Genomic DNA, 23,818 nt, shown 5'->3' with positions numbered 1-23,818 from the left:
AATTCAATTGCGGTAAAGCATTTTGCGATGAGTTGAAAATAATGCTATTAGGTAAACAGTTCCTCAGAAATCTTATCCTTGAACTTACGACCATTAAAAATCATCCCCTCCCCCATCGTCTTCTCTTTCCCATCCAAATTCTGTGACTATTTATCATTGATTTCCATGTTAACCTTAATCTACTTTGATTTCCCACCTTGTCACAGTACCAAATAGACCTTTAAAAAATCAGGTTTTATTTATTTATTTATGGGATACAGTAGCCCCTTCCGGACCTTCGAGCCACACTGCTCAGCAATCCCCCAATTTAATCCTAGACTAAACATTGGGCAATTTACAATGTCCAATTAACCTACCAACTGGTATGTCTTTGGTCTATAGAAGGAAACCCATGTGGTCATGGGGAGAATGTACAACTCCTTAGAGGCAATGGCAGGAATTGAACCTGTGCCACACATGAGGCTGCTTAACATGTTAAGAACCCATGTTATTACAGGAAAGATACCAGCATGGATAAAACAGTGGCTGATTGACAGGAGGCAAAGAGTGGGAATAAAGGGAACCTTTCCTGGTTGGCTGCCGGTGACTTGTGATGTTCCACAGGGGTCTGTGTTGGGACTGCTTCTTTTTATGGTATATGTGAATGATTTGGATGATGGAATTGATGTTTTTGCTGCTAAGTTTGTGGATGATACAAGGATAGGTGGAGGGACTAGTAGTTCTGAGGAAGTAAAGAGGCTACAGAAAGACTTAGATTAGGAAAATGGGCAAACAACTTGCAGATGGAATACAGTGTTGGGAAGTGTATGGCCATGCACTTCAGTAGAAGAAATAAAAGTGTAGACTATGTTCTCAACTGAGAGAAAATTGAGGTGTAAGTGGACTTGGGAGTCCTTGTGCATGATTCCCTGAAGGTTAAGTTGCAGGTTGAGTCAGTTGTGAGGAAGGCAAATGTGATGTTAGAATATAAAAGCAAAGATGTAATTTGAAGCTTTATAAAGCACTGGTGAGGCCTTACTTGGAGTATTGTGAGCAGTTTTGGGTCCCTTATCTTTGAAAGGATGTGCTGACATTGGATTCTAGGATTTAAAGGTTGTGATATGAAAAGCATTTAATGGCTCTGGACCTGTTTACTGGAATTTAGAAGAATGAGGGCCAATGTATTTGAAAGCTATCAGATATTGAAAGGCCTCAATAGAGTGAATGTGGAGAGGATATTTCCAATGCTGGAAGAATCTAAGACCAGAAGCCACAACCTCAAGAATAGAGGGGTGTCCTTTTAGAAAGGAAATAAAGAGGAATTTCTTTAGCCAGGGAGTAGTGAATCTGTGGAATTCGTTACCACAGACAGCTGTGGAAGCCAAGTCTTTAGGTATAAAGACAGATGCAGAAATTGATTGATTCTTGATTATTCAGGGCATGAAGGAAAATGGGGAGAAAACAGAAGATTAGTGCTGAGGGGGAAAATGGATCAGCAGTGATGAAATGGTGAAGCAGACTTGATGGGCCAAATGGCCTAATTCTGCTCCTACATCTTATAGTTTTATGGCCTTATAGTAACTAGGTTTGGCAGGAACCTGTTATAGTAATTAACGAATCCTAACAAGGATAGCAACTGTGACATGCTTCACTTCTGCTTGAAGTTTCTCAGCACACTCGTGTGATCATTGTCCGTCAAACATGTGACCAGAGTAAGTGATGTTTGTTTAAAGAATTCAGACTAGTGTTATGCCTATTCTGGCAGTAAAGCCCTTTGTGAATCTGTATAGTGAAAAACATTTATATCCCCATCTCTCAGTAGTCCTTAACGAAGTCCACTTGGCTGAAGTGTTTTTCTCCAGAAAGGTTTGTAAAGGGCAGGGGATATTGATCTAATTTCAGTACTGGGTTGACGGTGACTTTAAAATCACTACGGTTCCTGAAAGACCCATTGTTCATGGTTACGGAGACCACTGGTGTTGCCCATAGACTCCACACAACGTTCAAAAGAATACCTTCAACTCCATGCAATCTAGCTCGCAGGATACTTTATCACAGATGGTATATAAAATCAAATGGGTTTGTAAAACTTGGGTGTGGCACTATTATTTAATACTATATTACTATTGATATGCTTGAGATTTCCAGTGCCATCCTTGAACACTTCAGATCAGCTATGTAAGCCTTTGAATCTACTCATGAAACCTAAAGCATTCTGCAATCAACAATAGTTTGGTTCTAGCACCTATTGCATTTACTAACACTGGCATTCACTTTTCATTGGCTACTTCATTTGCTGCAAAACTCTGCTCAATTAATATTTCTGTGTACATCATCCAGTCACCATCATCCAGTGTAATCAAACAGGTCTATCTCTCCAATGTTCCAGTCAATTCTGCTTTTTTTAAAAAAAACTATTATCATCCAGTACTCATCCTTTATGAACCTATGGCCATACTTTTTGCGTGTTAATTTTGTCCATTTTCTGCCTTTTTTTAAAACTTGAAGTTTTCTCTCCCCTTTTGAAGAGGAAAAAATATGCTGCTCTTCAGCAGGTAGTTAGTTGTCTCAGGTTTGTTTTAAAACTTCCTCATTGCCATTGTTCTGTTTTGTAACTCCAGAAATAAATGAAAAGGAAAATGCAGAAGCCCACAAAAATGTGTCCACATATTTTCCTTTTCTTTAGTGAGGCACTCACATATGACATGATGATTTAATGACTTATGCCATTCAAGTACTTCTGACATATAACCCATAAAGAATTATATAAATAAAGAAAGAAAGCTTACTCAAACAATATATTTACACTGTTACTCAAATATCACTGAAATATCAAACACACAAGAGGTATTGAAGTGCAACAGGAAAATAAGGAGAGGGAAATCGAGACTTGGTATTGCTATTGCTGGGAAGGGTATTATTGAATTGGGATAAATGGCCTCAGAGTCAAATTCAGAATTATGTGTTTTATCATTGATATATGTTGTGAAATGTGGTACATTATGGCAGGAGTACAGTGCAAGGCATCAAAATTACTACATTCCAATAAAAGTTTTTAAAAAATAAATAAATAGTGCAAAAAGAGAAGAAAAGCTAAGGAAGTGTTCATATGGTCTCTTCAGAATTGTGATGGAGAAGGGAAAGTAACTAATCCTAAACCATTGAATACATGTCTTCTGACTCTTGTACTTCCTCCCTAATGATAATGTGAAGATGGCATGTCCTGGATGGTGAGGGCCATTAATGATGGATGTCAGCTTCCTCAGGCACCGTGTATTCAAGTGGTACTTGATGGTGGGAGAGGCTAGTGCAGGTTGAGTTTACCACCCTTTGCAGTTTTTCCTGCTGTTCATTAATTAATCGCTCAAGAGGTGCTTCATAATGGCATAAATGTAACTAAAATCAGAACTTTCCTGAAACTCCTAATGTCTATAGATGAGATGCAGCATCTATAGAAGAGAAGCACAAGTGAACAGATTCACTAGTTAATTACAGGTTCTGAGGTAAAATTGTTGACTTGAAACATTAACTCTTCCACACACTTGAGATGTGACCAGACCCATTGAGCTTTGCCAACACTTTTTGTACCAGATTTCCAGCATCTGCTGTTTTTTTCTCTCTTTTCAATTGCACAGTTGCAAGCTCCTGTTACAGAGTGTGATATTTCTTCACCCCTGCAAATAGATACTTGAAGATAGTGAATTCAATCTTGCAAAATTATGGAATGTCCTTCACAAGTTAATTGCAGCACATCTTCCTTTTAAGCATCCCATCTGATTTACAGAACCTCTGCACATCAACTCTATTGCAATTGGGAATTGCTCTCTTCTCGCTGCTGACAGGAAGAAAGTGAACCTCAGGCCTCACATCACCATGTACAGGAACAGTTGTTACCCTTCAACCATTAGGCTCTTGAGCCAAAGGGGGTATCTTCATTCAACTTCATTTGCCCCATTACCAAACCGTTCCCACAACCTACGAACTTACTTCCAAGGACTCCTCATCTCATGTCTCAATATCTATTTATCTATATATCTATGATTATTTCTTCTTTCTTTTAGTATTTGTACAGTTTGTTGTCTTTTGCAGACTGGTTGCATTTTCAGTTGGTGAGGCCTTTCATTCATTCTGTAATTGTTATTGGATTTATTGAGTATGCCCACAAGAAAAGGAATCTCAGGGTTGTATAAAGTGACACACAGTGTATGTACTTTGATAATAAATTTACTTTGAAGTTTTTGAACTTTGAATACCTCACAACCCTGTATTATTTTGAAGATGAATTACTATAATATCTGCCAAACCACCAGTCCATCATTTTTCAAATGAAGTAGATCAAGTTATAAGTTAATATCTCTCAACTGATGTTTCAGATAAATGACTTGATGAAAAGGGCACTGAATATCAAAGGAACAAGATAGATAAGAGACCATTTTCAGTGAAGCAATCAATGTATCTTTTATTGCTAGATCCTTCAATCTCGATAGGCCTCCGTGGTTCAATATTTATTCCTCTTTTCCAGGGCTATACTTAAAAAGCTCTTTTTTTAAAAAGACCTCTTTAAATTTCTTTTCAGTTTGAATAAACCACCAGAACTATCTTTTGAACAGTCCTCATCTCCATCTCTTTTTTTTCCCCTTTTGGTGAGAATAAACTTTCGTTTTTGGTCACAGAAGCAACCTCTGGAAAGCTTATTGTGTGAAGTAAACTTCTTTGTATATCTTCCCCATGAAATAATCATTGTCCCATCCTGCCCTTTTTGAAGTAAATTTCAGTTTTCAATTAGAGTATGTTTGAATCTCACTAATATTTAAATTATGCATTTTTCTTTCACAGATTTCTTTTGCTGCTCAATCTACTATTCTGTATCATTTTTCCCTTTGAATTGTTTTACAGTTTACTTTAGTTGGAAAAGTGTTAGTTGCTGAAATAGTAATCTGCGTTCTTTTACATCCTAAAGTAAAAGTGTTAATTTCTTAACACTCGCCATTTGCAGCCTCTCACCTTTATATATTTTTTTGATTTCAGCCATGGCTTTGTAAATTGTAAGGTGTGGTCCCTGTCGTGAATTAGGGCATGTGATCAGCTGCTTGTCTATATCAGGTTATGTCCACACTACGCCAGATAAATCAGTAACGGAAGCTTTTTCTCTTCATTTTGCCCCTCTGTCCACACTAAAACAATGTTTTAATCCACCAAAAATTGAGCTTTTCTAAAACGATCACCAGAGTGTGTAATTTTGAAAATGCTGGATTGGCCAGAGCAGTGTGGACAGGGTAACCGGAGAAATCTAGATACACTGTCATGATGTGCCAAACAGATGGTGACGGCAGCGCGCTATTTCATTGTTTTCTTGAACACAACCTAACAATTTCAGAACAGATGGCAACAAGACTGAAGCCAGAAGAGTTAGAAATGTACTCACCAAGTACTTTGACCCATAACTTACTGAATAAATAAGTATTCTCACTTTGCCCTGTTTTCTGTCCTTGCTTGTATGAAGGTGGTTTACCTTTTTATGCAAGTACTTCTCTGACAGTAGATGTGTAACAGCCTAATGTAACCTTTTATAGAAATACAAGATAATACTGATGCAGACATGTTTTATACATTTGACAAGGGGCTTTATTAATGCAACCAAGTTAGTCAGTTTTTCAATGTTCATCATCAGCCGGGTCATATTGTCCGTGAACTCCCTGTCAGTTGCCTCCATATGCTCCAGTATTTGTTTTCTTGTAGTTTTAAGTCCCCCTGCATGAGAGCCAACAGCTGTCCATCGTTTAAGCTTTTCTAGTCTGTAACTGAACAAACACACACCAAGTCTTTCACGGTGAGATTCGACACCAAACGTCGCTTGTTTTTGGTAGATGTGTCCTGCGCATGCACAGTAGGAGGAGATTCACCAAACTCTCTGCTTCAATGTGGACAGAGATATTTTCAAGAGCGCTTGGTGTGGATGCCTATTGTTTTTAGGTGAAACCGGCGTTCTCAAAATTATCCAATCTAGTAGCCTCAGTGTCCACACATAGTCACAAGTTAATGAACTGGAAATGGCCCAGAAAACTGCTTGTGCCTGGAAGGGTGTACAATGAATGTTTGAGAATTTGCCACTGAAAAATTCCATTGCATTGCATACATGACTTTGAGCTTTGTATCAGATCAATAGTATTGTTGAATGTCATGTTCTCATCAATAGGTTTCAAGCAAATCCATCAGTTTTAGATATCTTCATAGCAGTGGACTAAAATATGAGCCAAAGAGCTAACTTCCAGAGGCAAGGGTAGAGTGACTGCCCTTCAATTCAAGGTAGCAGTTAGCTATGCCACTTTAAGGAGCATTGATAAGACAGGAATCTATCAACGTCAAGGAAAGAGTTCAAGTTACACTTTATTTCAAAGTCAAAGTAAATTTATTATCGAAGTATGCATATATCACCGTAGAAGGTTCACTTTCTTGTAGGCATTCACAGTAGAACAAAGAAATACAGTACAATAGAATCAGGAACATACTACAAACAACTAATGTGCAAAAGAAGACCATCTGTGCAAATAAAAATAAATGAATAGATAAGTAAAAAAATAATATTTAGAGCATGAGTTGTAAAGTGCTTGAAAGTGAATCCATAGATTGTGGAATCAGTTCAGAGTTGAAATGAATGAAGTGAAAATTATCCACCCTGGTTTAGGGTACTGTAAAATTGTGCAATCATCAGTGAAGATTCTCACTTCTGACCTCATAATGAAAAAAGAGAAGAAGTGAAGAAATGAAGAAAGAGCAGAAGGTATTTAGGCCTAAGACACTGTCCTGAATATCTCCTATAGTGATGTCCCAAGGCTGGGAAGATTAATCTCCAATAGCAAGCAAACATGTTGCTGCCATGTACTGTGGTACTGTAGAAAAACTACAAAAAATAGGGAAGTGGACTGGAACTCAAATGGGCAAAATATGACTCATGGTATCTCGATAATAGTCTACACTCCCCCATATCTTGCTATGCTTTGTTGGTGATATATCATTGGGCAGCATTGTAAACATAATGAGTGGAAGCAGTGAGTAGAAAGACAAATTCTTGCTGCGACTCTGGTACATGAATTTTACTGCAGGCAAACACATGATGTAAGATTCAAGATTGTTTATTGCCATTCCTCAATACACAGGTGTAAAGGAGAACAAAATGATTGTTTCTCCTAATCTGATGCAGCATTAAAAGCCAGAATCTTAAAAATACAATTAAAATCCACCAAAACACAATATAAATATGAAAGCAATCATATAAAAGACAATGCACAGATAACTGTTAAGTACATAGTCTGCTTGCAATATATAAAGTGACACTAGATGATGCATATGTAGAGGTGGAAGGGTGGTGGGGTGCGTTAATGGTGGAGGTGTTGATCAGCCTGGCGGCTTGGGAGAAGTTATTGTTATTGAGTCTGGAGGTCCTGGTGTGTAAGCTGTGTCGCATCTTCCCTGATGGGAGTTGGACAAGAAGCCCATAAGCAAGTCATCTGCTGTGGACCTAAAGAGGAACAAACAGATTGTGAACAATTAGAAGCCATGGATATCCAAGAGACTTAATGGTCTGGATACAAAGAGATTTACAATGTCCTCAGTAGAGAGAGAGAAGGGACAGTGGAACTCCTTTATCCTGTACCAGCGTCATTCTTTAGTTATATCTAGCATACATTCATTACCAGGTATAAAGAATGACAGTCTTTACTACTGTACAAATGTATTGAGAAGTGTTCTAACTATACAAAGCCCTGATGTGAGTATTTATGGGGATTGCATCTTAGAAAAAGTTCAGCAGATACTGTATATAACAGAGTTCCAAGGATTAGAAAATATGGACAGAATATGCAAATTACAAGTTTGTAGGGATATGATTGAGTATTCAAGATATTAAGAAGAATTAATAGATTTGCGATGAGCTTTTACCACTGATTAATGAGTTTAGTGCTAGTGGGTGGTTAAAAATGGAGCTGGACTATTCAGGAATGAAGCTGAATAATGCTTCTTCTCGCAGAGCAGCAACTGGTAGGTCAGTCCTGATCAATTTTTCTTAATTAAAAGGTATCAAAGGATAAAAATCAAGATTAAAAAAATAAAGCTACTAAATTAAGCTAATATGAATGGTATGCATTCTCTGCAGGTGCTTATTAAGGATCATTTTATGCTGCTAATGTACTAACATTAAAAAATAACAGGACTTTCCCACAATGTTACCAGCAGAACCTTTGTTCCAAAAGGTACATGAGCTGGTTGTTGCTTTATTAGTGGTGTGACGTAATCTCAACTACACTTTTTGATCAGCTTTTTTGGTATTGATTTTCAAAGCATTTCCTTGCTTCTCTGTGAAAAGACTTTAATTTGGTATTTCTTTTCAATTCAGAGATTCAGGGCTAAACCCATTGTGATTCATTAGAATAGTCAAGCAGTCAGCGATTGAGCTGGATGGGCTGCAGTGGGTCAGAATGCTTTGACTCTGTTTTTCAGCAGGGGTTACATGTTGTTCTTCGTCAAGCAATAAAATCTGTTTTTTTTCACACATTACGAAAGAAGAGAAAAGAAGACTAAAACAATTCTTCCTCAGAACTCCTCCCTGCAACTCCAAAAACATCTCACTTATCACTTTAAATTTCACCCTTTAGAGTTCAACACCTCTGTTAAGGAAAAGTGTTATTTTTCACTTCATATCCTAACTGTGTTATGGTGCTCTATGACTCTATCTTGGCACCTTATAATTTTGTATACTACTATCAGTATATCAGTAGCTTCCAGTCACTCTCCTCATATAGATATGTATAACTTAGATACTGGAATTAGAAACACATGCTATATTATTTAGATGGAGAGTATGCAGGAAAAGTGTTAGGGGCAAGGAGGCCAAAAAATCAAGTCAAGTCACTTTTATTGTCATTTCGATCATAACTGCTATGTACAGTACATAGTAAAAATGAGACAAACGTTTTTCAGGACCATGGTGTTACATGATACATTACAAAAACTAGGCTGAACTACATAAAAAGAAACAGCACAGAGAGAAAAAAACACACAACGCTACACTAGACTACAGACATACCCAGGACTGCATAAAGTGCACAAAACAGTGCAAGCATTACAACAAATAATAAACAGGACAATAGGGCAAGGTGTCAGGTCAGGTGCTGGGTATTGAGGAGTCTGATAGCTTGGGGGAAGAAACTGTTACGTAGTCTGGTCATGAGAGCCTGAATGCTTCGGTGCCTTTTCCCAGAAGGCAGGAGGGAGAAGAGATTGTATGAGGGGTGCATGGGGTCCTTCATAATGCTGTTTCCTTTGCGGATGCAGTGTGTAGTATAAATGTCCGTGATGGCGGGAAGAAAGACCCCGATGATCTTCTCAGCTGACCTCACTATCTGCTGCAGGTTCTTACAATCTGAGATGGTGCAATTTCTGAACCAGGCAGTGATGCAGCTGCTCAGGATGCTCTCAGTTCTCTCACATAACATTACCCACATTTTCTAGCCAGCAGCTGTAATGAGAAAGATAAAGAGAATACTGACAAGATTTATATCATGGCCTTGAGAGGACTAAGGGCAGTGACAGGCTCTTTAGGTCAAAGAGCTGAACAGGTCAACACTGATCGCAATAGGTCCAAGGAGACTGAGATCAAAAACTGGCCCTTCAGGTTACAGAGAGGTTTAATTGCTTAAGGACATCTTATGTTGCTGCCAATGGGATGTGCCCTTAATATTGATGTGTCATGACTCAGCTAGGCAATGTCTTACAAAGAGCGTTGAGTTAGCTGAGCTCTTCTCCTTTTGCCTCCTTTTTGCTATTACTTGAGCCCAGGTATTGGGTCTGCAGCCATTAAATATAAAACAGTCAAGTAGAAGGAAATGTCTGGACCCCCATCACCCAGGTCATGCCTTGTTCTCAGGACTACCATCAGGGAGGAGGTGCAGAAGATCCAGTGATTCAGGCATAGCTTCTTCCCCTCTGCCATCCAATTTCTGAATGGATATTGAACCCATGAACACTAACTCACTACTTTTTTATTTCTATTTTTCAGTTTTTACTCTATTATTATGTATTGCATTGTATTGCTGCTGCAAGCCGAACATATTTCACAACATATACCGGTGATATTAAACCTGATTCTGATTCTTATCTTTGATGATCAAGCATAAGTTAGCAACTGTGAGTGGATTTTATACAAATAACTTAAAGCAGATGGGTGTCTCTGGTCAGCAAGGATATGATTAGCCTGCTTCCATGCAGTTAGATAGTGACTCCATGGATTTCAATGTACACATCTTCTCTATATTACAGTATTTTTAGAATATTATTATTTTTTATTGAGGGAAGGTATTGTAGTCCATGTTTCCTTTATTCTATAATTGCTTCAATTTTCCAAAATTGACATAATTTGCTCTATGCTTGACCATCATTGAGACTGATATGACCCACCCCACTTCCAGCTCACTGGGCAAGTAAATGTGAAAAAGTATTCTGAGATAAAATCTAGAGCACATCTTTACTAACATAACTGACCTGCCTTTTGCAATGACTTACTCTGTCAAGTATGGATCTAAATTGGTTGAAGCATATTTTTTCAGTTGGAGATGTTTTGAAAAGCAGTTAATAATTTGGGGACTTTCCAAACTAATACACTCATAATGAATTATTGGAAATTTCCTTTTGTGGCAGAGACGACTTGGAACTGAATGACAAAGAGGAGGTTGAAACTGATGAAATTGCTGTATTTAAGGAGAATGCTAGTGCAAATGTAGGTAACTCTTTGGCACAACCAGTAGGGATAATGGCTCACACTCCAGCAACCTGAGTTCAGTCCAGATATTGGGTGCTGTCTGCGTGGAGTTTTCACGTTCGCCTGCTGCCTGTGTTGGTCTCTGCCAGGTACAATAATTTCCACTCACATTCAAAGATACGTGGGTTAGTAGTTCAGTTAACCAATGAAAATTACCCCTCATGTGTAGGTGAGTGGTGGGAATGGTGGGCGTTGGGGGGTGTGGAGAAATAAATGGGGTTAATGCAGGGATAATTTAGATAAGGACTTGGTGTGGGTGTAGTGGAGTGTAGTGGTGTGACTTGGAGTGGACTGAAAGGACAGTTTCCATGTTCTGTGACTCTATGGCATGGAAGGAAAAAGGGCAGAGTGTGGAAAGGGTAGATGACAATTGGATAAATAGACTACATATATGCTAGGTCTTGGGATCAGAGAGAAATGGAGCCAGTTAAACATCTGAACAATTGGATCTGGAGGTATTAGAATATGGACTCATTGCTATGTAATGTTGACTGTGATTCAGAGCCAGTGGAAGGCTGATAGCATTAAATAAAGTTGCATTTGCCCACAAAGAACTATAAATAAACTGAATCATTACTTCACTAAAAATATGGAAGACTCCATACTGAAAATGATGCAGGCATTGCATCGAAGAATTGCAGTTTGTGATTTTAATGTAATTAATTAATGTACAGTAAAGGCAGATGGAGTTTAATGCTTTAATGCTGTTATGTGTGAGGTGCTACATTTTGGTAGGAATAATCCAAATAGGACATACATGGTAAATGGTAGGGCATTGAGGAATGCAGTAGAACAGAGTCATCTAGGAATAATGGTGCATAGTTCCCTGAAGGTGGAATCTCATGTGGATAGGGTGGTGAAGAAAGCTTTTGGTATGCTGGCCTTTATAAATTAGAGCTTTGAGTATAGGAGTTGGGATGTAATATTAGAATTGTACAAGGCATTGGTGAGGCCAAATTTGGAGTATTGTGTACAGTTCTGGTCACCGAATTATAGGAAAGATGTCAACAAAATAGAGAGAGTACAGAGGAGATTTACTAGAATGTTACCTGGGTTTCAGCACTTAAGTTACAGAGAAAGGTTGAACAAGTTAGGTCTTTATTCTTTGGAGCGCAGAAGGTTGAGGGGGGACTTGATAGACGTATTTAAAATTATGAGGGGGATAGATAGAATTGACGTGGATAGGCTTTTTCCATTGAGAGTAGGGGAGATTCAAACAAGAGGACATGAGTTGAGAGTTAAGGGGCAAAAGTTTAGGGGTAACACGAAGGGGAACTTCTTTACTCAAAGAGTGGTAGCTGTGTAGAACAAGCTTCCAGTAGAAGTGGTAGAGGCAGGTTTGATTTTGTCATTAGAAAAAAATTGGACAGGTATACGGACAGGAAAGGAATGAAGTGTTATGGGCTGAGTGGTACTAGGTGAGAGTAAGCATTTGGCATGAACTAGAAGGGCCGAGAAGGCCTGTTTCCGTGCTGTTATTGTTATATGGTCATATGGTTATAAAAAGGGCAAAATAAAATGGTGAATGGGTGGAGCAGATTGAGCGAAGAGGATAAACCTATGTAGAAATTATATGATAATTTCCTTAAAATTAAAGTACCATAGTACCTACTGAAAATTTGTAATAGACCAGGAAATGCTGAAAACAAAAAACATTAGACACAGTCTGTGGATAGTGAAACACAGGTATTGTTTCAACTCCATGATCTGTCAACCAGAACTTAACCTTGCGAAGAGTTAAATCTATTTATAGATTTAATTTACACGAATATATATCGACTTCTACTTCATGTAAGTGGGATAACTTTTTACTCAATGTGTCCAGTGGCAAGCTAACTGAATGAACCAGCAGATGATGAATCAGGTGAGGTGCAAAACAAGTGCATAAGATCAACATTTGTGTGCTTTAATTATGCTTTCATGTTGCGACCATCCTAAAATAACCAAAAGCTGATGGCATTGCAAGCTTAATTTTCAGATAATTCAAACCAAGTAATTTGTACTGGGACTCCCACTGTATTCCTATATTGATTAGCTAGAGCTGTCACTATTTTTAAAACAAAAGCATGAAGAGGTACAAGTCCATATAGACTCCTGTCAATTTAGTGCTGTGAATGTTTGCATTCAGTGCTCTTCTGGAGCAATTCTAAGCAAACCATATTGCACCTCTCACTCTTTTGCACCTATAACTCCCTCTCCTTAATTAACATATCCTCTTTTCCTACTATAGTTGTAAAGATTCCTACTCTAAGAAGTCTCTATTGCAAATCATTTCATGCTCCAGTAACCATTTGTCTAACTATTTTTCCCGTTCTGAATGACATCTTTAAAAAGGTGATTGCTTTAGTTTCATTACAAAAATTGAGGTAATAATCTTTCCCCATTCGCTTTCAAAATCCCTTCATACAGTGAAAGAAAGTTTAATCTCCTCGTTCATTGATAATGTTCAAATATATCAAGTTTCTTCACATAATAAACATTGATGTCACTCTCATGAATGTCTGCTTTGTGCTTTAAGTATTACCTTACCTTAAGCCCATCATTCCTACTGAGGTATAGGGTACTGATAGCAGCTTGTCAGAGTCCTCTATCCTGGGTTAGTCTTTCAAGCTGACCCAGAAATAGTCCATCTTCGAAGACCCCTCCTCTCCCAGGGGTGAGGTCTTTGAAACTTCTATTAGCATTTCTGCAGCACTGGGTTTTTATCTAATGGGTTTGCTAGCCGCATGTCCATCCTTTCACAGTTAGGTTTCGGACCGTCCATAGTGAGGTTGCTTTAAGTAATGTTAAAACCAAAATTATCATAAAACTTTACAAATTAATTTCCACACCTTAACTGCTGTCTATCCTGATTTACTCTTGTATGCCATGACCTTTATATAAAATAGTTACTGTTTTTGAATACTTTAATCTGTCTTTTCATTCAATACTTATCCTCACAGAAACTGCTCTTTCAGACTTCGCTGTATTAAATAGATCAGCCCAGCAGATTCACTTATTTATCACATGCACAGTGAAATATACGGTGAAACGCATCATTTGTGTTAACAACCAACACAATCTAAAGATGTGCTGGTGGCAGCCCGCAAGTGCTGCCACACATTCTGGAGTCACGTAGCATACCCGCAATGTTCAGCAGAATGATCACAAGCATCAACATTGAGAACAACAAAACAAGCCCCTCTTCTCCCACCCATCTACGCATCATACACACATACAATCCCTCAATCCCAGGACAGACTGTGTCTGAGCCTCCAGCCTCCAGTGAACTCACAGTCTCAATAACCATCCACATCGCGGGCCTTTGTATGTAGAGCATTGAGACTCTGGGCTGACCTCTAATTGTCCTCACATCTCTGTCCCTAAAACCCAAGGTGATCCTTAACTCCTTTCTCTGCCCCTAAAATGATGCTGATGAACTGCTAACCTGTTGGAAACACTTTTACTGTTCTAAGACATGCACACAGTTTTTTGACCAGTATGATTGTGCAAAGCAAAATACTGTAGTTGCCAAGAAAATTAAATGTAACAGTTTTGATGATTTCAAATCTTGTCCTTATTTCTTTTTCCATTGACATTCTTTGATCTCCTATTTCTGAATTCAAAATTGAAACCAATTTTATTTACTCAGAAACCAAAAGCATGCAACTTCTAAGTAACCTGATGTTATTCTTTACCATTTTTCCTTTCATGCTGTTGCCTGTTCACTTGGATTTTTCCCTTTGTTTCTTACCATTTTTTTGCGATCATATTATTGAATATTGTCTTTTAAAGCCGGATATGTTACATACAATCATTCTACAAAACATTCTTTCAAAAGGTGTCTTGTTAAATCTGACTTTCTTTTTGTGTTTTCATCATGGCTGTTCTTGAATAACCAATAATTTCAAATTGCTAACTTTATCTCCCTGGTGACTCATTATAAGACCATAAAACATAAGAGCTTTAAGCATTCCCAATAACTTGGCATCCACAGCTATCCGTGGCAATGAATTCACAGGTTCACCACCTTCTGGCTGAAGAACTTACTTCTCATCTCAGTTCTAAAGGAAAGTCCTTCTGTCCTGAGGCTGTGCCAACTGGTCTTAGACACCCCATTGTAGGAAACATCCTCTCCATGCCCACTCTATCTGTGCCCTTCAATATTAAATTGGTTTCAATGAGATCCCTCCCTCATTCTTCTAAACTCCAGTGAGTAAAGGCCCAGGGCCACTGATCACTGCTCATTCATTGACTCTTTCATTCCTGGGATAATTCTCGTGCATCTCCTTTGGGCTGTCTCCAATGCCAGCACAAATTTTCTTAGATATGCAGCTCAAAATTGCTCACAATACTTCAAGTGTAGTCTGACCAATGACTCAACATTATATCCTTGCTTTTACATTCGAGCCCTCTTCAAATGTATGCTAACGTAGGATGTGAACATATGGCCTTGATTAGTTTATGGTACTGATTATCCATCCTCTCTGTTTGTGAACAATGACTTCCACTAGTAACTTTCTAGTCCCAAAATGCAAGTTCTGCTATATTCTCACTGATTTCTTTCAGCATTTAGGCAAAATTAGGAAATAAGCTTATTTCCTCAGCAGATGGTTTGAAGAACAAGAGAGATGAGACAAAATTTTGACAAAGGGTCTTATTGGTTGTGATTAAAAAATTGTGTTGGTAGCTAGAACATGTAATTCTCTGCCTTTAAGGGTGGTGGAAGCAATCCGTTGGTATTTGCAGAAGGAAACTGGATATGCACTTGAAAGAAAGTATTTTGTAGGGCCACGGGGAACATGTGGAGGAACATATTGATGGTATTGCTCTAACATGAACAACGTACAGTAGATTCTATTGGTCAAGTAGCCACCTTCAGAAACACAGCAATTCGGTGACACTGTATTGGTCCAGTCAGGCTCTGATACCTTATCCACCTTGTCTTCTAAGGATTATTCCCCTGTAGTCAGCTCCAACGTTGCTTCACATATTTCTCACTTCCATTATCATTTGTAACTGTTCATAATATTCCTGCATTTCCTTTGTGCTTCATAAATGGACTGCGATTCTTTAACCTCAAGCTGTTCTACATTTTCCTTGCATCTTACCGTAGATTCAGATGGTTTTGCTACCATTTAAATGCATATTGCATACTTTCTTGTTCCAATTCCAGCCAACTTTTCCTTGATTTCTTGTGAGTCCACAGATATGTGTTTCCACAGTTTCCACATATCTGTGGAATCCTACGTTAATTGTACACTTTTCTTGTAGTATTCAGATTAGTTTTCAGTGTAATTTTGAGCTCTGAGGTTCCCAATTCTCATGATGAAAGCCTATTAATTTTGTTAGGGACTATTCTAGGATTATGAAATGTTGGATAGCATAGAAAATGAGAACCAGTCTTTAGGAAATAAATAATACTGTGTACAATTTAACTTCCAACAGAAGAAAAGACAATAGATGAATGTTCCTACTATTAACACATTCTTAAAAGTGTGTCCATATCACTTAAGGCGCAGTTCAGGACAGATCTGTTTTGTCACATAATCTTCATATTGGTTTTATATTGATGGAACCATTCAAAGGTTCAAAGTACATTTATAATGAAAGTATGTATGCAGTATACAACCCTGAGATTCATCTTCCCACAGACAGCCAAAAAACACAGAAAAAAAACACCAAACCACTCCAACCTCCTACGCCACGCACAAAAAACATGCAAACGGCGGCAAAAAAACGAGTGAAAAACGCAGAATATAAAACATGAAAATCGAAAGAGTCCAGACATATTCAATTAATCTTAGTGTTTGTTATCTGCAGGCCGACCCAATTCAAAATCGACCAAAACAGCAACAAAAAAGGAGTTCACAGCAGGAACTACAGAGTCCCATCCACAAACCGCGTTGATTAATCCTTGCCCAAGATGCAAGCCATCATTCAACACTATAGTGAAACAGCAATATTGTGGGTGTTTGGAGTTTGTACTGAGAGGCTTTGGAACAGATACCTGTAGTGGATTTTCAAAGGAGTCCAGCTAGTTGGGATGTGCTACCACCATAAATATGTAATTTCCTACGTTTACCTCACTATATTCAAAATGTTAAAGTTAAGTAGGTGAATGTAGCAAAAGAGACTAGTTAATCATTCATTGCTCCCTTTGTGTTGAAAAATATAAAAATCATGTTAGAGAAGTGAGATTCTCTTGTGCCACGTCCACACTAGACTGGATAAATCCATAACCGAAGCCTTTTCTCTTCATTTTGACCCTCCATCCACACTGCAATGGCGTTTTCCTCCATCAAAAACAGAGCTTTTCTAAAACACCCTCCAAGGTGTAAATTTGAAAATGCTGCTTGGGCAAAGTAGTATGGACAGGGTAAATGGAGAAATCTAAAAATGCTGTCATGATGTGCCAGAACAGATGGTGGCGGCAGTACGGCATTTCATTGTTTTCTTGAATGCAACCTAACAATTTCAGAACAGACGGCAACGAAACTAAAGCCAGAAGAGTTAGAAATGTACTCACCAAATACTTTGACCCATAAGTTACTGAATAAATAAGTATACTCACTTTGCCCTGTTTTCTGGCCTTGCTTATATGAAGGAGGTTTACCTATTTATGCAAGTACTTCTCTAACAATAGATGTGTAACAGCCTACTGTAACATTGTATGGAAGTACAAGATAACACTGATGCAGGCATATTTTATACATTTAACAAGGTCCTTTATTAATGCAACAGAGTTAGTCAGTTTTTCAATGTTCATCATCAGCTGGGTAATACTGTCTGTGAACACCCTGTCGGTTGCCTCCATATGCTCCAGTGTTTGTGTTTTTCTTTAGTTTTAAGTCCTCCTGAATGAGAGCCAACAGCTGTCCATTGTTTGCAATTTCCTTTTAAGTTTTTTCTAGTCTGTAACTGCACAAACGCGCACTTTCACGGTGAGATTTGACACCAAACATGTCGCTTCTTTTCTGTAGATGCATACTGCGCGTGCCCAGTAGGAAGAGGTTTGCCCAAATACCTGTTTTAATGTGGACGGAAGTATTTTCAAAAACGCTTGGTGTGGACGCCTATCGTTTTTACACGGAACTGTCGTTTTCAAAATTATCGGGTCTAGTGTGGATGTAGCCTTGGATTCTCTTGGACTCATTCTCTATTGGAAGCTTACATGTGAATAAAGACTTATTTCCCAGTTACAACTTTGTCAAGGATCAGTTCAGATAGTCACAATAAATTCTGTTCTCATACTATATTTGGTGAAACATACAGCGTTGGTCTTCTGTGTGATCAATTCATTATAAGATCATGTTGCTCTGTCAGTTGCATGTTGATTTGCTATTTAGTATTTATTTTTAATTTCAAAATTAAACTTTATTTAGAATAAAAATATTTACAAAGGAAGAAACAGTGTACAGATTCAACATTTAGTAGTGATAACTTATTTTAAAACCCCATTGCTCGACCAAAGAGCAAAGATCTAACTGTGGACTTCAGAAAGGATAAGACAAGGGAGCACAAACCAATCCTCATAGAGGGATCAGAAGTGGAGTGCACGAGCAATTTCAAGTTCCTGGATGTCAATTTCTCCAAGGACCTAACCTGGATGAAACATATTGATGCATCTATAGAGAAGGCAAGACAGCAGCTATACTTCATTCGAGGTTTGAGCAGATTTGGTTTGTCAACTAAAACACTCGAAAAGTTCTACAAATGTATCATGGAGAGCATTTTGACTGGTTACATCACTGTCTGGTATGGGGGGAGGCAGGGCTACTGTACAAGATTCAAGTTCTTTACAGAAACTTGTAAAACTAGTCACCTCGACCATGGGTGCTGGCTTCCAAAGTTTCCAAGACATCTTCAAGATGTGTTTTCTTAGGAAGGTGTTGTTAATCATTAAGGAATCCCACCATCCCAGACATGCCCTCTTCCCATTGTTACCATCAGGAAGGAGGTACAGAAACCTGAAGACACACACTCAGCAATTCAAGAACAGCTTCTTCCCTTCTGCCATCCAATTTCTAAATGGACATAGGACCCATGAACACTTTTCTCTACTTTTTTACTTCTGTTTTTGTTTACACTACGTATTTTTAACTTAAACATTTAATAGACAATATACATTGTGTAATTCAGCTTTTTTCTCTATATTGATTTATCATATATTTCATTGTACTGCTGCCGTAAAGTTAATGAATTTCACGACATACGCTGCTGATATTAAACCTGACTCTGATTCTGACCGTATCCACTTTATGTGTCCTCCTGGAGTGATATACCATCTCAGGGTTTGAGGGATTTCTCCACCTGACTCCGCTAAGCTGCAACTTTGCTACTTCTTTAACTCGGGTATACCCGATGCGCTGCAACGATGACTTTTCTGCCTGATTCTTTAAACTCACATTAATTCCCTGGCTCGAAATGGTAGATATAAGAGAATAGTTGAGTGAACAGATTGCCACCAAATGCACCAATTGTTCGTTCCTGTAGTGCATGTGACAAGAATGTACCTACAGTATTACATGAGGTGAAGGCATTGTTGGTTCCTGTTAATAATTTAGTCACCCTGTTTCTGAGTTTGAACTCCAATTGCCTTATTTAAGATAAAAGGAAAAACAGATGTGCACACTTACACTTTTCCATGAAATTTGACCTACTTCTGAAGGGCTAACTAAAGTTTAATGCATCGTAGAGCATAAAAGAGAGGCAAATTGCAGAAAACAAAACCTTATGGGTGATAGCTGAACTCATTATCTGTTAATAGCGAAATCAGAAATGAAAGTCTGGGGTTTTAATGTCACAGAGAATCTTTTTTATGAACCACTTGCAACACTTTTGACAAATATCCATTTAAGAAGGTATTGCCATTGGGTCATTAATCACAGCTTAACAGACCTATTTTGCTTCTTGTTTACCTACACATGCTGTGTAACATGAAATATAGTCAAGGAACTTTCAAAGGTTCAAATTTTGTTTAAATAAACTGGCTACAACCACAGTATTATGGTGAAAAGGGCTTAGAAATCATAATATGCTTCCGTTAAGGGTGATGTGAAATTATAGAGCTGTCCCTCATGTATGTCCTATATTGCTTTGTGAGACAGATATTGATGAGTGTGCCGAAGGCATCATACAGTGTCACAGACATGCCCGTTGTGTCAACCTACCGGGGTGGTACCACTGTGAATGCAGGACAGGTTACCATGACAATGGCAACTATTCATTCACCGGTGAGACCTGCATTGGTAAGTAATTAAACAAAACTGTCTTCATTTCAATGGGCATCTGCTCTCCTTATGTCTGGTGAAAATCTTCCTATCTTATAATTTCTGTGTTTTCTTTAAATTACTATTGGAATTGAGGAAAAATTGGAGAGAAGTATTGATCTGCAAGAAAGGCATGCAATTCCGAATGAGCTTTAATAATTTTTCATTTTAGTTGCACTTAAATGTCATCCTGTGCTAGCTCAGCCTGCCAAAGGAATTTCAGTTTGTTCCTCTTTTATAAGATTATGATTGCACAGATTTAGTTTCAGCTTCAACAGATGCAAGGATGTAACTAGAGAGGTCCCAGCTACCGACCATTGCTAATACTCTACTTCTCTGTACTAATATGAAAGGATTTGCTTACACCATATTAGAACTACCCAGGACAATTATGGCACAAATTTTGATGCTGCTAAAGCTTCCCTGTGGAATCAACTTCCAGCCATAGAAATTGTAATTAAAAACTGACTATTAAAAGAACCAGGTCCCATTTGAGCAGTGCTTTGAGAAGGGTGGTGATCGACACTGAAAATCGCTGAATAAAATATATTACAGTGGACTGAAGTTGCCATTCATTTGTAGACAATTGATTGATATGATTCCTGATGAAGGTACTGTTCTCATCAATCATGCTGCATAACTCCCATCATTAGGCACAGGAAGTGCATTAACCAGAACTGACAACATGCTCCACTTATGCTTTGAAAAGGCTATTATATATTTGCTCCCTTTGTTATTTTCTGGTTGCAAGAGTCTTTCAGATAATATTTTGCTTACTTGCAGTGCACATTTAGGTAAAAATCACTGGAAGTTAGAGGTTTTAGTCCTGTTGAAAGTATCCTGACTGGTTGAAGCTCAAGTACACAGGAATGCGTACATAGAAAGTACACAGAAGTACACAGAAACTGCGAAGTGGTGGAATCTGCCACCACATCGTGGGCATATGCCTCCCCACCACTCTTAGTGTCCATAGGAGTCACTGCCTCAAGAAGGCAACACCAATCATCAAAGAGCCTCACCATCCCGACTTTGCCATCTTCTCACAGCTAACATGGGGCGGAAGGTACAGAAGCCATTCTACCAGGTTCAAGAACTCAAACATTTGGTTCTTAAATTAACTGGCAAAATGCTGATCATTACAGTTTAGCAATATTATGATCTCTTTGATCATTTTGCACTAACTTGAAATTATTTGTGTTCTAATAGCAGACTTCCTAATAAAAATTGTGTATTATTTATGTTATGTTTTTTACCCTGTGAATCTTGCATATATGATGTCATGTGCCTGTAATGCTCCTGCAAGTTTTTCATTTCACCTGTGGTTATATGGAATTGTGCATATGACAATAAGCTTGGCTTTGACCTATGCTCTGCGTTAGTACTGGAAAAATCTACACTGAAGATGAATAGAAAAGTTGGAGTCAGAGAAACTTGGGCGCTGAAGGGATGGTCTATACTTGAGTGTTAAATTGTGTTGTACGATGTCTGATCTGAAACAACATGTAAGAAATTTATTACCCACCGCATGGTATTTTTACTTGCAGGCCATTTGCAAATGTCTCTTCCCAATAGATTTCAAAAATTCACACTTCGGTAAAAGAATAAATTAGAATAAATCTCAAAAGTCAGCTGTATTGCAAGGACAAAACAGTTTTCCCGACAAATGTCTTTAATTGGACTGACTCTTCTATTGACATATTGTTTGCAGTATCTGTAGGTAGAGAAAAATATCTGAATCAATGATATCAATTATCTTCCTCTATCATCTTCCTCCTGTAAGTGGAAACCCTCTTCAGTAATAATTGTTCTGTACCTTCTATTCTTGCAGTATCTGTAATGAAACAAACCCTTCTAATGTCTATTGAATCTGTTTTCTGTTTGTTCAGATGGTGTTGAGATTTGAGGATATCCAAAATTAAGAAAGAAAAACTAAACCATAAATGGTGTTAAAACACACCAGCTCAGCAACCATCTGTGGAAAGAGAAGCAGTTATTATGCAAAGTGGTGCCTAGTTCTGATGAAGGGTCTTTGACTTGAAACAGTAAGTGTTTTTCTTTCACAAACAGGAAAAAATCTGCAGGTGTTGGAAATCCAAGCAACACACACAAAATGTTGGAGGAACTCAGCAAACGAGGCAGCATCTATGGATAAAAGTAACAAAACGTCGACTGTACTTTTTTCCATAGAGGTTGCCTGGCCCACTGAGTTCCTCCAGCATTTTGTGTGTGTTGCAACTTTTTTCTTTCGTCAGGTAATGCCTAATCTGTTTAATTTTACCAGCATTCTCTAATTTTATTACTATTTCATATTTCCTTCAGCTGCAGTTTTACTTTTCATTTATAGATGATCTCTACTGGTTTTGTTTCTTGAATCTCAGATGATGCACTCAAACGCTGAGTTGCAATATTATTATTAATCTGTAGGGTTTAAATGTGTGGCTGTCAGATGTTAGAGACATTCAAGTATTTGCTTGTTGGATGACAGATCTCAGTAACCAACTGCAGAGCTGTGCATTCACTAGAATGACACCTAAGGATTTTTTCTTATTTTGTTTGAGTTCTAAAAGGACAGGAACTCACAAACATAAGAAAATGTATGAAAGATGGTGACAAGAAACCCATCCATCATGACCTGTGCAACTGGGATGTCTTGAGTATCACAATAATGACAGCCCCCATTGTTCTTGAGTGCACTGTTTTTTTACTGTCCCCAGTTCTATTCTGGTGTGTCTTCTGTTAACAATAATAAAAACCTCTGAGAACCCCAAACAGCCCAGGTAACATCTGTCAAGTGAATGCAAGCATTCTGAAGTGTCATGAAAACATAACTCTTTGAATTTAATCAGCGGGTGAGGTCTCCGCAAGAGGGAAACACCGAGTCAGATTTCCACCAGACTGGAAAAAGTAAGAGAGCTAACAAATGTTAAATTGCAGAGAAAGTGAGACAAGGAAAAAGTGATAGAAGAGTGAGATGAGAGCAGATGGGAATGGCGAAGGATAAACTGGTATGATAGTGTTATGATGGTCAGAAAACTGGTAGAAAAACAAAGACGGACTTACTGGAGGTGAAAATGGGAACAGAGAAATCAATAGCTGTTCTCAGTATCATTCATTCATTTATAAATTTGTTTATCTATCTATTTATTTTAGAAGGCAGGATGGAGATACCTCTCTACCAAAGGAGGTGTAAGGCATTCTTTCCCACTGCTAGCCTGCAAGTTACCCATGGACAAGGTGTAGCACTTGCTTAGCCCCCCCGTCAGGGTTACATGAAGCCATGGGAGCAAGTGGTGGATGGCCATATGAGCAGTTGGTGCATATCACAAGTCCTGGTGACACCAGGGAGATAATCTCTGAAGAGTATTGATAATGCCAGGGGTCACCTGTCTTGTAAAGACATCGCCCAGAAGAAGGCAATGGCAAATCACTTCTGCAGAAAAATTTGCAAAGGGCAATAATGGTCATGGAAAGACCATGATCGTCTATGTTGTACAATGTGGCATATAATGAATGAATGATCTATTCATTTAATTTATCCATTTTCTATTTATTTATTCATGTATATACTTGCACTGTTTGTCCTCTTTTGCACATTGATTGTCAGCCTTTGTCTGTAGTTCTTCATCGAAAAGTATTGTATTTCCTTGTTTTCCTGTGAATGCCTGCAAGAAGGGAATCTCAGAATAGTATGTGGTGATATATACGTGATTTTCACTTTCAACTTTGATGTTGTTGAATCTAGGTATCTAGGTTGAGATGAAAGCTTCAGATGGCA

General features: G+C 38.2%; 1 protein-coding gene across 1 annotated transcript in view; it reads left to right on the top strand.

Moving 5' to 3' along the window:
* LOC132397564 (protein kinase C-binding protein NELL1-like) overlaps positions 1-23,818 on the top strand; it is a 943,441-nt gene that overhangs the window by 761,309 nt on the left and 158,314 nt on the right. Inside the window, exon 16 of the mRNA XM_059976383.1 lies at positions 19,882-20,022. Within this exon, the coding sequence (XP_059832366.1) occupies positions 19,882-20,022 (141 nt within the window). The remainder of the gene's footprint in view (positions 1-19,881; positions 20,023-23,818) is intronic.

The sequence above is a fragment of the Hypanus sabinus genome, chromosome 7 (genome assembly GCF_030144855.1).
Source record: "Hypanus sabinus isolate sHypSab1 chromosome 7, sHypSab1.hap1, whole genome shotgun sequence".
NCBI lineage: Eukaryota > Metazoa > Chordata > Chondrichthyes > Myliobatiformes > Dasyatidae > Hypanus > Hypanus sabinus.
The sequence above is the reverse complement of the archived record's forward strand: the minus strand, read 5'-3'. Positions and strand labels throughout refer to the sequence as shown.